Source organism: Muntiacus reevesi, chromosome 4, assembly GCF_963930625.1.
Source record: "Muntiacus reevesi chromosome 4, mMunRee1.1, whole genome shotgun sequence".
Taxonomy (NCBI): domain Eukaryota; kingdom Metazoa; phylum Chordata; class Mammalia; order Artiodactyla; family Cervidae; genus Muntiacus; species Muntiacus reevesi.
Window position 1 is genome coordinate 71,121,524 of NC_089252.1, and position 15,626 is coordinate 71,137,149.

At 49.3% G+C, this 15,626-nt stretch overlaps 1 protein-coding gene across 2 annotated transcripts in view; it reads left to right on the top strand.

The window, feature by feature from the left end:
• The window catches only part of CTDSPL (CTD small phosphatase like), a 116,527-nt gene that overhangs the window by 98,568 nt on the left and 2,333 nt on the right, over positions 1-15,626 (top strand). For both annotated transcript variants that reach the window (XM_065933000.1, XM_065933001.1), the window contains exons 4-7: positions 2,914-3,015; positions 6,462-6,518; positions 9,759-9,851; positions 13,746-13,931. In XM_065933000.1, the coding sequence (XP_065789072.1) occupies positions 2,914-3,015; positions 6,462-6,518; positions 9,759-9,851; positions 13,746-13,931 (438 nt within the window). The remainder of the gene's footprint in view (positions 1-2,913; positions 3,016-6,461; positions 6,519-9,758; positions 9,852-13,745; positions 13,932-15,626) is intronic.

Here is a 15,626-nt window from a genome sequence, read left to right on the forward strand (position 1 = left end):
CCATGCTTTGGAACAAGTCATCGTGTTCAGAAAAATCTCTTTTTGATATACTTCATGTTTCTCCTATTCTTCAGCTTTATGATGACCTGAGAGAAAATTTGCCTCAGGACATTTTTTAGTTAATGATTCAAGCATCACCTGAGCAGATCACTGAAGTCACAAAACATTACTGCAATTATCTAGTGTCCTTGCATGTTCCAAGGACACAGCAGCTGTCCGGAAGAATTCTTACCCATGGTCTGAAAAATTTGCATTAATCTAAAGCCGAGCTTTCTGGGAAGCTGTGTGCATTTAGGAACCAGGCTAAGAATTAATGAAACTCCACCCCCCACCCCTCACCCGCCCCGCACAGTGCATGGCCTCAGCCTGGCCTTGTTCTCTGCAGCACAAATGATAAATCAATAGCTTGCCTATTATGCCTCTCACCCCACTCACTCTTTTCTCTCTTAAAATAATATGGGGAGGCTTCTTCCTTACTGGTAACTCAGAGAATGCTTGTAAAGTATGGGTTAAATCTGCAAAGAAAGTAATTTTTATTCTTGAGATTGGAAAATAACTGAGCCACTTTTGGCAGATTTTTGATGTTTTCAGATATGCTCAGGATAGAAGTTCTAGATCCTTATTTTCCAGGCTGGCAATTACATAAAGTTAAAATGTTGTTTTAGTCTATAAATGCATAGAAAAAGGTCTAAGCAGATACACACCAAACTAAAAAGGGGGGCACCTGGGGAAAGGAATGGGGGATATGAAAGAGGGAATACTTGTGTTTTATGTGTCTATATTCTTTACAATCAGAATGTGTTTTTATTACATAATTTTAAGATAGAAAATTTTTAAAAATTTTTTATTTTAGTTGCAAGTATGTTTTCTGCTATGGTCCACACAACAGAAATAGCCCCAGTTCTCTGTATTACATTCATTTATTGGGCTCATTACACTATGCCTTTTTAAATCTCTTTTTGATACAGAACCTCTGGCAAGTTTTGCAGGGTTTTTTTTTGTTTGTTTCTTTGTTTTTGGCCATGCCACACAACATACAGGGTATTAGCTCCCTGACCGGGGATTGAACCCAGGCCCCAGCAGTGAAAGCACTGAGTCTTAACCACTGAACTTCCAGGAAATTCCCTTGGTTTATTTTCATTTTTTAAAAAATAAAACTTGCTTGCTGATTTGAAATGAAGGTCAGAGTCCTTTCCAGGACCCTGGATCCCACACCTAGGGTTTCAGACACGTCTTTCCCAAAGCCACACTGTCAAGGATTCTGCCTGTGAACATTGGTTAGACCCAAGGGAGTTGAGAGGCCGTAAGGGCCTTTTCTCCTGGGTGTTGTTGGAGAGAATGAAACATACTCGCTAGAGAGAGCCCCTGGCGTTAGAAATGCTCCTGTCTCCACACAGGCTCATCCTGCTCAACCCGCAAGCCCTCCAGCCAAGATAATCATTGCACTTGCAAATTTACCTAACCTGTTGACCGCCTGTGTTACATTCACTATTGAACCAGCTCAAGTCCAAAATTAAAACAAATTCCTTGACTAATGTTCAACTTAAACCAAAAAGAGAGAAAGAAAGAGCCATTTGGAAAGAAATACTTCTAGATTTCTTTTTTTTTCTTCTTGTTTTATTTGATAAGCTAATTTGTCCATTCTTCAGTGGCTCGGGACAGATAGATATTTTCTTGTTGTTTTGTTTTGCATTAATTCCGGAATAGAGCTTGACCTTCCTCCAGGACAGAAAATTAGCTAGTTAATATTGGGCACTGAATATGCCACAGAGTAAACCGAAATGCTTAAAATCGTTTCTAAAATGAATCAAGGCCCAAGAAATAAATACTCTAAGTCGAAAATTGAGATTGGCTGAATATATCCAGCATTTTCTTAACTCTTTATGATCTCTTTATCATAAGATTTTCAACTACTACAAAGACATATAAATGGATTTTCTGGTTAACACTCAGCATGTGAATTCAAGTGTGACTTCCAGGGCCAGAGACTCTCACCTTCACCCAGTATTGCACCGCAGTGGGGCGTGCACAACACAGGGCACTGCATGTGGACCACTCTTATTTCTATTTCCTATTATTGGAGGTCACTTTGGATCACTGGGCTTCCCTGGTGGCTCAGCTGGTAAAGAACCTGCCCGCAATGCGGGAGACCTGGGTTCAATCCCTGGGTGGGGAAGATCCCCTGGAGAAGGGAACGGCTACCCACTCCAGTATTCTGGCCTGGAGAATCCCATGGACTATACAGTCCATGGGGTCGCAAAGAGTCAGACACAACTGAGTGACTTTCACTTTGACTTTTCACTTTGGATTGCATTTTGCTGGTGGTTCTATTGTTCCTCTTAAAGGTTTTTCAGAATTTCAGTCACTTAAAAAAATATTATGGTCCAGTATAACTCTAAAATATACTTACATACCATAGTGAGTTTAAAATGAAATATGACCCCAGAACATGGGATGCATGGTTAGAATAGCTGTTATAATTGAACATTCATTTTCATGTTGTCCATTTTAATAATAGCAATAGCTACCACACATGTGCCAGGCAGAATGCTGGATGTTTTACTTCAATTATAGCTGATAACGACCTTTTATGGTAAGTATTATTCTCCCAACTCAGAGCCAAGAAACAGAGCTGATGAAACAGAGCTGATATTCCAGCCGAATTTGTCTGGTTCCAAAGCCCAGGCCCTCATCATAGATGTTCAGACAGTGGCACAGTATTTGTTTGGTAAAACTTAAGCTGTAAGCTACTTCTTCCTATTGTTTTTAGTAAAATTCCATGATGCACCTAACCCGGTATTTAAATGTTTGATTTCATTTCTAACCTCATTGACATAGTGTAACACAATAGTAATGGAATTGGTTGATCTTTTATATAAAGGTAATAATATTGATTTTTTTTTCCCGCTTTAGCCACCAGCTAAATACCTCCTTCCAGAGGTAACGGTGCTTGACTATGGAAAAAAATGTGTGGTCATCGATTTAGATGAAACATTGGTGCACAGTTCATTTAAGGTAAATCAACATAAAAAACGATCAGTGATCTTTGTGATTTGGCTACAGTTGTATTGAAAAATGGAAAAGTAAAAAGATGAAAGCTTGTGGTTTGTTGGCATATGATTTCACTGTTCATAAAATCCCAGTAACAGTTGGTTATTAACTTAGGTGAACATTAACTTGAGTAGTTGAATATTAACATAATTAGTTTGGGAGGGAAAAAACCCACTGGGCTGCCAATATCCCTGAGACCTCATTCTTGTGCAGTTTAAGTTTTCCAACACTCTGCCCCCTGCAGAAATACCTTCCAGGTGGCACAAGGCAGTCAGTGCCCCAGGACACTGCTGTGTGTTTGTCTAGGTAACTGAGCCCTGTACAGGCTGCAGTTTATATGGGGAAGGACAAGGGAGACACAGTTGAAAACTAGCAAGCAACTGACTGTCCTGGAAATCTTCCCAGACCAACTTTTGGAAGATGCCCAACTCTGAGGAAGACTGTCAGAGTTACAGCATCTGAACAGATTCAGTCATTTATCTTAACGGTTTTCATGACAAGAGCTTGCTGGAGTTTTTCCTAAGCTTCATGGCTAAGTGTGTATCCCCCTGCATGCCCTCCCTTCTGAAGGCCAGGGGCTGCAATACGCTCAGCGTGAGCATCGCAGTCTTACTTCCATCACCTCCCTCACGCTTCCCTCTCAATCTCCCCACCAGCATAGCAGCCAAAATTACAAATTACCCAAGGGCCTCCATGTATGTATGTATGTATGTGCTCAGTCATGTCTCTTTGCAGCCTCATAAACTGTAGCCCACCAGACTCTTCTGTCCATGGAATTCTCCAAGCAAGAATACTGGAGCAGGTTGCCATTTCCTTCTCCGGGGATCTTCCCGACCCAGGGATCGAACCAGTGTCTCTTAGGCCTCCTGCATTGCAGGCAGATTCTTTACCACTGTGCCACCTGGGAAGCCTGGGCCTCCAGGGGGGAACAGCAATGGCTGTACTCCTAAGAAATGAGTTAATTAATCATTTTCCCAATTTTTGAAGTTGTTTGAAATAAGCAAATGATGAAAAAGTTTGGAAATAGGGGGTTGGTGTGTTGAGGGGGAAGCAGAAAGTGTATGGGGTCCTGGTCCTGTTTTCCTTGGGGTGTTTCCGGTACTGGAACTGCCCCACTGTTGCTGGCAAGTTACACCATTTTCCTCTGTTTACCACCAGCCCGTGACCCTGCTTTCTTTGCTGGGACACATGAAAGCACCACCTGAGATGAAGTGTGTGTCTGACACCAGCCAGTCTCTCCTTGATGGCTGTATGGGAAGTGGGAGAGAGCTATCAAATTTTCCTGCAGACGTTTCTGCCAGAAACATCCCTCTTTGGGCCTGCTTCTCACTAAACAGAATCCTCCTTGGCAGGTCAGGGCCAGGCAGTTGTCCTGGAGTCCTTGGGAGTGTGGAGGAGGGGCCACACACCCTCCTGGCAGTGAGAAATGACCTGGCTGGCCCCTGGGGCATGTGGGTACCACTCATTCCACAGCCCCACATGGGCCTTCCCAGGATTGACCCCAGCGATTCAGTGACCTTATATCCCAACTCAACTGTGAACTGCATTAGAAGCCTTTCCTCCGCTGTGGGCAGGATGCTCAGAACTTTCTCAAGTCCCTGAGGAGCAAAGGCCTTCAGGGCAAGGGTCAGTTATCATCACAGCATAGCCAGCTTCCTTGCAAGCAGCTCTGGGAGCGTGGGCATCACCAGCCAGGCTGCCCAAGGTTACTGAGGGCTCATGGCTCCAGAGAGGGAGCCTTGGGAGCCCCTCGTGTCTCCAGGACCTGCTCGGGGGGCACTGACACCCAGGTGATGTGAATAGCATGTCTTCATTTCTTCCCTCCCTGAGCTGCCTGCATCTTCAATAAGAATATTGTATGATTTTTAAGGTTCTGGGCATCTCAAAGCCCTTTGAGAATCTGAAAGCTAAGAACTTCTCTCCTTGGAACTATACAGCACGCAGACCCAGAGACACGTGTCTACGGCCCTGGCTTTGGCCCCCTTGTTATATATACTTTGTGGAATAGAATGTCGCAATCTAACGCCTCATTAGAATTTCTTCCCTTCAGTCTTTTGTGTTCTCACCTCATTCTGTATTTTAGTTGTGAAATAATAAAATACCACACTCATCCTTGACCTTCCAACCAAAGCAGCGAAGAAGCTGTAAGCTTAAGGCTCAAGTGCTCTAGTGAATGCTTAGTAATAGTTCTGTGACCTAGTATTTCCCACAGTTTTCCAGTGTATGTCTTAAAGAACAACGTGTGTGTACACTAATGGACTCAAAGGCAGCCTTTAGTTCAGATTCTCACCAGAGACCCTGTATCCCATGCCCCTGCCCAGGGACCATCACACCCTGTCTCCCTCCTTCTCTTCCTCGCTCCCTTATCCCAAGGGTTTGTGATCTCTTGATTCTCTTGGGCCTGTTCGTTTCCACTTGATTTGTGGAATTCCATTTAGAACGGTATGCGAGTCTCTCGCTGAGAATATAGTGACTGCTGAAGAATCGTATTTGAGTTCTAAGTGTCACTAAGTGTTGGCTTACTTTAAATATGCAGACGTTTGTGAGTGTGCTAGGTTTTGTATCACACAGCGCAGAGCAGTCTTAAATGTGGTGGCTCTCCCTCCCACCCCACCCCACCCGCCTCCAGGGCCGGAGACGGTGCCAGGCAAGGCTGGAAATCACGCACACAGCTGGACGGAGCCACGGGCACTCATCAGACCCACTGCTCTAACTGGAGGACAGGAGAAACCAAGGTCCAGAGAGGAAAGAGCCTGCCCACGGTCGTGGGCTGTGGCCTCTGACCTCACCCCATATATCCAGTGGCCCCACTTTGGGCCCATGTGTTGAGCATGTCTGTACTTGTGCAACTTACCAGATGGCTCCAGTGGTAAAGGATCTGCCTGCAATGCAGGAGATACAGGTTCTATCCGTGAGTCGAGAAGATCCCTGAAGAAGGAAATGGCAACCCACTCCAGTATTCTTGCCTGGGAAACCCCACGGACAGAGGAGCCTGGCGGGCTATAGTCCATACAACCGCAGAGTCTGACTCGGGTAGCAACTGAACAAGCGCTGTCCTCTAGGGCTGTCGGGCCCTCGCCTCCGCCCCCTGGTGGCCAGCAGTGGTTCCTGCCACTCTAGGCAAGAGCCAAGAGTTACAGGAGCCCTGTTTCCAAGCCAGGGGCAGCACTCTTTGTGGTTGGGGCCAGGCAGGTAATAAAGATGCTGATAATGTAACAAAATTCGGGACAGAAAATAACATGCTTTCCTGCTTATGTTTATTTTGAGGAACTGAGGCATGCTCCAACATCCCTCTGAACTGTTTTGTCCAATATTAAAAACATTAGTCCAGGCAGGCTTTTTTGGTGCTAAAGTTTCCAGTTTTATTTTGTTCTTTCAGACATATTAATTTTAGTTTCTTCTTTCTCCAGCCTATTAGTAATGCTGATTTTATTGTTCCCGTTGAAATTGATGGAACTATACATCAGGTAAGAAATCAAAGCTAAATCTGAACTGTATTTCTAAATTCCCCTTTCCGTAATCATTTTGTTACTGAATCAGGAGGAGGCAGACTTTATTAAAGATTCAGTGATTTTATGCTTTTTTTTTCACTCGGATGAATTTTATGCTTCATTTATTCCCTTATAAATATAAGGAATATATATATAATCTATTTGTAAATATTAGATGTGGTTGCAAGTTCAAATAGTTCTTTGATTTGATGCAGACTTTTAGAAGTTTCCATATCCCCCACTGGCCTAGCTTGATGGTCTAATTAACTTCCCTATGTAATTGCTTTAGCTACTCTCCAAGCAGGCAACAGGGAAATGTCACAAGTCACTGACTTAGGGTAGATTCTCAGCAAAGGTTGTCAAAGATTGCCAGCCACTCCAGACTGACCTTGTCACTCCTACATCGTGTTCTCCTGTGAATATTTAGTAAAGCCCAACCCAAAAGGGAAAGGAGGAAGGGTGTGCATTTTTGGATCAGCAGGAAGCTTTGAATAAAGATGCCCTAGTCAGTTGGCATGCATCTTTGTTCTGATATTTTTGCCCCTTATTTTCCTTTGTATTGCATGAAGATCCTCTAGGAATAGTTTCACTTGTGAAATATTGGAAACGCTGTGGGAAGACATTGTAGGTTTTCCACAGAAATGCTCCAGTCATCTTCCTTGTCAACCCCAAGATCTAAAGGGAGAGCCTCTGGCCTGGTGTGTTTATATCCCAGGAGGAAAACTCACCCTTGGTACTTGAGCCCTGACAGGCTGTCTTTCCTTGGAGATGTCGGTAGTCTCTTTGACCCTTGAATGCAGGGTGTCAGAGCTGGTGGGGCCTTTGGAGTCAACGGGCCCAGCTACCTCACCATCCACATGGGGGTAGTGAGGCTCAGCCAGGAAGAGGGGTGGTTCAAGGTCATGCAGCAGGACGAGTTGAAATGAGAGCTCCAGTCTCCTGTTCCTGACACAGGGCTCTTTGCCGGGTACTCGAGTCCCCCCTCCTCCCCTGCCAGGAGGGCCTGCCAGCGGCCCGTCTCTGGTGTTTCCACACTTCATGCTTTGGAAAGCCATCGGCGAGCCAGAATGGCAGGCACTTGGGCATTTAACATTTGGCCAAGCATCCACAGAACTAACTACACATCTGAGAAGCAGTTAAGGCTTCTGCGTTTATTATCTTGGCTCGTGTGACAAGATAGTGGGATGAAGGAGAGGCTGCCCACTGGCATGATGGAAATTAGGAGAGAAATGAATCCCTTCGTTCCTCATGACTGTGAGCATAGCCTTCAGGACCTGACCTGCTGTGGCCAGCCCATTCTCAAAAGAGCTGCCCCGTTCCCCCAGCCCTCCAGACTGTGCTATGATTCACCTGTAGACACTCCAGAGCTGGGATCAGAAACTCTTTCTCCTGAGGGAATGAAGCCACAGGCACCCAGAGGAGGACCAAGGCCCTGGCGAAGGCCGTGGCCTCGTTCAAGTAATCCAGGATAGGCTGTGCAGGTCCCAAGGGGCCTATTCTCGGTTACTTGCACGCGGACGCGGGCCTGGACGCCAGCCTCCGGGCCCAGGACCCTCCTCTCTGTCAGAGGCACCAACGCCATAGTACCCAGACCAGTCTCCTGCACTTCGCACATAGCAACACTTGGTTTCCAAGCAGCATCCCCAAGGAGACTGAGGACCATGGGCCGCACCCATTCCTAGCAGCCTCATGAGCGGAGTGTAGGCCTGGAGCTACTGCAGCCGCACCCCACCGCTAGGCCTCTCCACTCCTCAGAGCCCTGTGGGCGCCCATCCTGGCCATCCTGCTCCTCTGGCCCCTCCCTCCACATACCCTTTCACTCAGCCACAGGCTTCCCACCAAGACCTTCACCTGTGTAAACTCCTCTCCAGCAGCTCTTCCTCTGTATGGAGCAGGGCCCCGTTCCCCTTGCCCCTCCTCCTGTAGGGTATCCAGCCCGCTCCATCTGCTGTTCACGACCCACACATACTCACCTCCACCTGCCTTTCACACTACGTCTTCAGCCTCTTCTATCCCCATCTCCCCGTCTTTTATCTCTGCCTCTGAAGGGCTGGTCGGCAGAGCTCTGGCCATTCTCCAACACCCCAGGTGTTTTCAGGCAAGGTCTCACACTCAAACTAATTTCTTGCCTGGAAGCTCACTTCTCATCCTTATCAGCCTGGTGAACTCCTATTCATCCTTCAAGGTCCAGGCCAAATGTTCCCTTTTGTGATTCCCTCCCCTTGAGAGGGAAGTTAATCATCATTAATTGATCCTTATGCTGCAGCTTTCATTATGCATGTTTATTTTGATCTGCTTTTCTGAATGTCTGCTCTAGACTGTGAGCTCTTTAAGGGCAAGGCCTGTGTTTCCGTCACCTTTGTAACCACTTCAGGCTGAGGCCAGAGCTGGGACTGAACAAATATGAGTCGAACTGAATTTTAACAAGTTTGAATTATTTTAGGGAAATGGCTAATTTCAAGTGAAATTTATTCAAGTTTTAATTAGTCCTTCCCTCCTCCCACCTCCTCTGCCTCCTCTTGCCAGCTCTGCCTTCTTTCTCCGCTCCCGTGTTTCCGCAGATCCATTCAGGCTTCCAGTCGGGGGCAGAGCCCAGCCACTCTAGGAAAGGTGGTTCTTTGCCCGCTGTGCTTGGCGGCCCCTCCCTGATGCCTGGTTTCTGGGGTTAAGAGCAGGCTGGCTTCACATCCCCTGAAGCATCTGTTTCTGGAGCAGACTGAAGCAGAATTGATGTTGTGTGTCAAGTAGACGGTTTCCCACACCGACAAGGAAGGCCCTTCACGCGAGCAATCCCAGACCTGCCAGGCAGTGGGCCATGCCCTGACCTCCACCAAAAGGACCACCCCAGACCACGGCCTCTGTCCAGAAACGGCCTGACCCAGAGTGTGTCGCATGAAACACATGTGAAATGAAGGATCTGGGTCACCCGAACGTGGCCCAACCTTTCCACTCACTGGTTCTGCAAATCCCTCCACACTATGTCAGCTTCCCTCTCCCCCTTGGGCGGGGAGTCTGCTCCAAACTCAGGCCTGGGGCGCACCGTGAGGACTGTCTGGTCCTGAGCGCCATGTTAGATTACACAGCCCCTCGTTCAGCCCTCCTGGGGTCAGGAGGCAGGGGCCGGCTTAGGGATCCTTCCTCCCCAGGGCTGTCAGGGCCCCAGGCGTTCCCCGGCGGCTGCTGTGACTGACCTGCATGGTGTCCCTGCCGTTGCAGGTGTATGTGCTGAAGCGGCCACACGTGGACGAGTTCCTGCAGAGAATGGGACAGCTCTTCGAATGTGTGCTCTTTACTGCCAGCCTGGCCAAGGTGGGTCCCGCCCCCGGCGCTCAGAGCCCAGCCCCTCCGCCCCTGCCCCCAGTCTGTTAGGTGGCCCTTTGGTAAGGTGGGGGAAGCGGTTTCCATGGTGACAGGTTCCCACCCCAGATGGGGTAGATGCAGGCCGTGTGCACAGCACCCGCCTGAGAGGCTTTGGGGTTACCATAGCGACAGGAGCCCTGGGAACAAACGCTCCATAAAGTTGCTGCGTGCCGCCGCTGAAGCTGCCTGTCCACAGACCAGGCAACCACAGGCGTGTCCCGTGTGACCGAGACAGGCGTCTGCATCTCATCTGGTGACTGGCTGAGGCCTCTGTGCACTTGGATTAGCAGCTCACCTGGGTTTCAGGGAAGGATAAGCATCAAAGTTTCATCCACCCACAGGGGCCGCATGAGCGTTCTGACCGCCCTAAAGAGCCCCAGGATCTCAGGCCCGTCTCTTAACTTCTCTCGCCTCCGTTTCCTCTATGAGATAGGGATGATTGCATCTACTTTGTGGGGTGGAGCAAATGAAATCACGCCCAGAAGGAGCGTAGCCCAGGGCCCAACTCCTGTTCCGCAGGTTCCTGTGGAGCCCCTGCTGGGCCTCCCATGCACTGTGCCGGGCACTGTTACATGGCCACTGCTCCTGGTGTTCATTCTCTATCATAATTATTCATGATGATAAAATAAGCCACACGCATTTTGGTCCCGTGGTTTGGTTTGACTCTCTGACCCAGCACCTACAATGGCCCTGACCAGACAAAGTGGTTTCTCTGCCCTTACCCACTGTCTGAGGGACCTGGCAGGTTCACAGCACTGCCCCCCACCATGTGGGTGAGTCTGTCCTTTCACAGGTGAACTGAGGTGCCTGCACTGTGTGGAAGGCAGGCCCCGCGCCTCAGAAGAGCTCCTTGCCCATGTCTGTGTCTCCAGCCCTGACCCTGACAGGGCCAGTGCCATCCATTTGTTGGTGGCACCAACAGGGTCTCCATGGGCACCTCAGGAACCCTCAGTGGCCCCAGGATGCCCTCTGCAGGGCCCAGGTTAGACGTCTGCCTGTCTGTGGACCTGCTCCAAGGACACACAGGCAGCTTCCTCCCCCATGTTCCATCTCTATGCGGGCTCCCTTCTCTGCATGGTGGGGACTCTGACCCTGAGTTCCCAGATGTGCTGTGCTGCTTTGCTGGGCTGGGCATTTCTGGTTTGGGCCATCTCTCTGCCATTCTGCCAGACTCATCACCAGGCCATAAAGCTTGAGCCAGTGGGGAGGGAATCAAGAGCCCCGGGCTGTCTTCTTTATGCTGAAAATAGAATGTGGCCTCGGGAAGAGCATCATCTTCCCCAGTGGGTGCCCTCTCAGATGAACAGTACTGTGCTGCGGTGCCAATGGCCCTTCTGACAGTGCTCTCGGCCGCTGAGGCGCCTGAAGCAATGACCAAAAAAATTACACACAGGAAGGTTGCACTGTGCTGGGGGACTGAGAGCTGTTTTTTTCCTTTGGCAAAATTGAAAGCACTCTTTCTTGGCATCATCCCCAGCACTTGCTTAAACATCCTTGTTCGGTCTCTCTTCCTGGACGGCTCCCACCTGCCCCTCCATCTGTCTCTCCAGCCCTTCTCTCACTGCTATCCCAGGCTGCCTTTGCCGAATCAGCCCCCATGTACTGCCTTCCAAGGACTTCAGTGGTGGTCCAGTAGATCGGACTCCATGCTTCCACTTCAGGGGGCACAGGTTCCATCCCTGGTCAGGGAAGTTTTGCATGCCATGCAGTGCATGTGGCCAAAAAAAAAAAAAAAACAACCCACAAATGTGCAGCCTTCCGGCTTCTCTCCTCCCGAGTGCACAGCTCTGCTGACAGGGAGCCACTGCCCAGGGCTTGGCCCTGAGCTCAGCCCCCAGCCAGCACCACTGGTGTGCAGGACCTCCTGGCCTGCTTCCCTGGGGCCTGAGCAACCTCTGCTGACAGAGCCCCACAGCGTCTGCTTCCCCATCTAGTGTCTGTCCTCCATTCACTCACCCACCAAGTATGTCCTTTATACCTGCAGTGTCAGACACTGTTCTAGGCATTAGACATACTCCAGAGAACAAGAGATGGTCCATGCCCACGTGAAGCTTACATCCCCGTGGCCGGGAGCCCCCGACTAGGACACTGCCTTGAAAGATGTATGCCACCACTGTTGTTAATGATTATGAAGAAATTAGTTAAAGAGTCTGCTGCTTAAAAAGGACCCATGTGGCACTTTGCTCCCCTCACCTGGAGCCCTAAGCTCACCTCCCTTGGTCAACAGGAAACCCAGCCTCCCCCCGCGCTCTGCTTCGTCAGGAGGAGGACTCACCCGTGGAGCCAGGATGCTGCTTGCAGCCCTGCATCCCACAGCCATGACAGCCTTTGCTCTGCACTTGGGCTGCTGTGTGTTCCACCACCGGCCTTCCCAACACCACCAGCCTCGGGCGCTTCCCACTTCCCCGGCAGAGCCTCTGGGCCCCTAAGGACCTCTGACTGTGCCCCTCACTCGGGTCTTGGTGCTGAGGCCTGGCCTCACATGGCCGGGAGCTGCCACTCTTTTACCTCCAGCCCCAGCCGCGCAGTCTGGATGATTTTCCCTCAGGCACAACCCCTTTATTTCTTCTTTATCCCTTTCAGTGTTCTTTGGGGAAAATTCCCCAGGCCATGGGAGATGGCCAAGCAGGATGAACCTCAGTTGTGATTGGGGCTCTAACTCCCTCTCTTAACACTCCTGGGCTCCAAGTCAGTGGCCGGGCTGTCTGGCACATCCAGTGACAGGCAGGGGCTGGGCTGGCCGTGCTGCTCAGAGCTCCTCTAGGGGGCAGTGTGGCCCCGTGCACAGCAGCCGGATCCCAAGCCTTCACTTCCCTTTGCTGAGGCGACTCGTATTTACCGAGCCCTACCAAGAGGTGGCGCTAGTAGTAAAGAGCCCGTCTGCCAAGACATAAAGAGATCTGGATTCAATCCCTGGGTTGGGAAGATCCCCTGGAGAAGAGAATGCCTACCCACTCCAGTTTTCTTACCTGGAGAATCCCACGGACAGGGGAGCCTGGCAGGCTGCAGTCCAGAGGGTCGCAGAGAGTCGGACCAGGCTGAAGTAACTTAGTACATGCACATGCACCAAGAGTTAGTCACCCGCAAGGTGCTAGAGTTGTCATGGGGAACACGGCAGGCAAGGCCCTGACAGATGACGGAGCCGTAAGGTGGTCCCGGGTGGTGGTGAGCTCTGTGGAGGCGATGGTGGCTGCAAGGCCGGAGAGTTTCCGCAGAGGAAGGTGCAGGAGGGCTGGGAAGATGGTGAGGAGAGCTGAGCGCCGAAAACTGAGGAGGTGGAAGAAGTGTGTGCAGAGAGTGGGGGGGAGGATATTCCAGCAGAGGGGACACTGATGCAAAGGTCCCGACCATGTGCAAAGCCAGCGTGGCTCAAGTGACTTGAGGTGGAGCTGAGAGGCAGCTGCAGCCGTATGGGATCTGGCAGGGCCCCGGGGCTTTGTTCCAAGTGTGGCAGGAAGCCAGTGCAGGGTCTGACTGGTGTTTTCCAGCGGCCGTTCTGACAGCTGCAAGGTGAGTGGAAAGGAGGCCCCAGGGGAAGAGGGAGGCGCCTCTGCAGGCCAGAGATTACAGAGGCCCGGACAAGGGAGTGACAGTACAAACAGAGAGATGCGGGCGGATTCGAGACATTTTTGGAGAGGGAACTGACAGGAATTTCTGATGGATTTGATATAAGAAGTAAGAGAAATGGAAGAATCCAGGGTGTCAGGGAAATACCCGGGATCTTGAAACACCTGCAGTTACATAAGTCCCTTTTTAGAAGGGTAGTGTGGCTTTTGCTGCAGGAGGTGAGGGCTCCTGGGCTCTTCCGGGCACCCAACCTTCACTGTGACGCCTGCTTCCCAGTACGCAGACCCTGTGGCCGACCTGCTGGACCGCTGGGGTGTGTTCCGGGCCCGGCTCTTCCGGGAATCGTGTGTTTTCCATCGTGGGAACTATGTGAAAGACCTGAGTCGCCTTGGGCGGGAGCTGAGCAAAGTGATCATCGTGGACAATTCTCCTGCCTCCTACATCTTCCATCCTGAGAATGCAGTAAGTAGCCCCAGGCCAAAGGGACTCAGGGCTCCAGCTGAGCTCTCTGGCCAGGTAGAGCAGCTCTCTTGCCACTTCCATACCTTCAAGCACCTGTGTGGGGGTTTCATGGCGTTTTCCTTAGTGACATCCCAGCTTTGCATTGAGCAGTTACATGACATTGACCATTATTTATGCTCACTGAGCCTCTCTGCCGAAGTTGCCCTCTCTGTCAAATGGGCCTTCTAGGCATGCTGATTCGTGGGATTGTTGGAGGATCAAGTGTGGCGGTGCTTGTGTTGGGTAAGTGCTCAGTGAGCCTGTATCTTCTCAGCATCGTTAGGATCATGACTGAGAAGGTTTTTGTCTGTCATCGGCCTCCTGGATCTGGCTGTTGCCCAGGACTTTGTGACCCCTGTAAATTCAGAAGGTCTGGGCGACCTCTTCAACAGAAGTATTAAGAATGAATAAAACACTTTAGTGAGGTCTTCAGATGAGACTACCAGGCTTTACCACCCTCCTAATGATGTTTAAAAAGTAGACAATGGGAACATTTCCTACATAAAACTCCCTGGAGCATGGCAGCTCCCAGTGCCAAGTCTCTGGGTGCAGCACATCTCAGAGCAGGAGAGCCGCCCTCCTGCCACCAGCCCTTTATTCCAGGAGGCGAGGTCAGCCCTACTGGAGGCTGCTCACCCCTCCACAGTGGCCGCCACACCAGACCTCAGCTCAGGCCCTGGAGAGAATGCTTCTCCCAAGCCCAGGCTTCCCAGTCTCAACGAAAGCCCATACAGGATCTTTTCCTTGAGACCATAACTGTGTTGTTCCTCTTATAACCAAAAACCGAGTTCAAACTAGGTTCAATTCGTGTATAATCATTAACTGAACAAACATTCAAAATATATTAAAGTATGCTCCTTTTGATGAGTTAAATTCAACATAATGCATTTTGTAATGTGTCTAACAGATAAGGATTCTTTTTTATCATCTCAGTTCCAGGCACTTCCCTGGAGGTCCAGTGGTTAGGACTCTGTGCTTCTATTGTAGGGGGCACGAGTTCAATCCCTGGTCAGGGAACTAAGATCCCACAGGCCATGCAGCACAGCGCCCCCTACCACCACCAAAAAAATGAATCCTAATTCCATTATCACGTCTGATAATACTAGCAGTTTCTTGATATTATCACTAATATCCAGTCTGTATTCATCTTTTCCCTATTATCTAGAAATATTTTATTTGGATTGTCTGAATCAGAATCTAAACAGGGTAGGTGCATACATTGCTTCGGTATTGTGTTCTTACTGTGACGTCACATCAGGAGGCATATGACATCAGATTGTCCCACTTTTAAAGACTTTAAGTTGCCTTTTGGATTCAGGTGTTATCAGCCTGATCCATCCATTTTCAAATTTTCACTTGACTTTTCACCTAAAAATGTGAGCAGTTGTTGATCTTTGCCCTCCATCCACTGTTTTATTAGAAATTACAAAATGGTAATTTCTAAACTCTGTCATTCTTTCTGCATCTATTGGCTGGAATTCTTTTTTTTTTTAATTGAACTTACTCTCATTGATTACTTGATTACCCTAAAATTCAGTTTGAATGGGGAAATCAGAATAAAGTCTTGGTTCTTTTTCTTTATTTTTTCTGTTTTGAGAGTTATGAGATGGGGCTCTAACAAACTCTAGAAGTAACCAACTTTTTTAGATACCATTA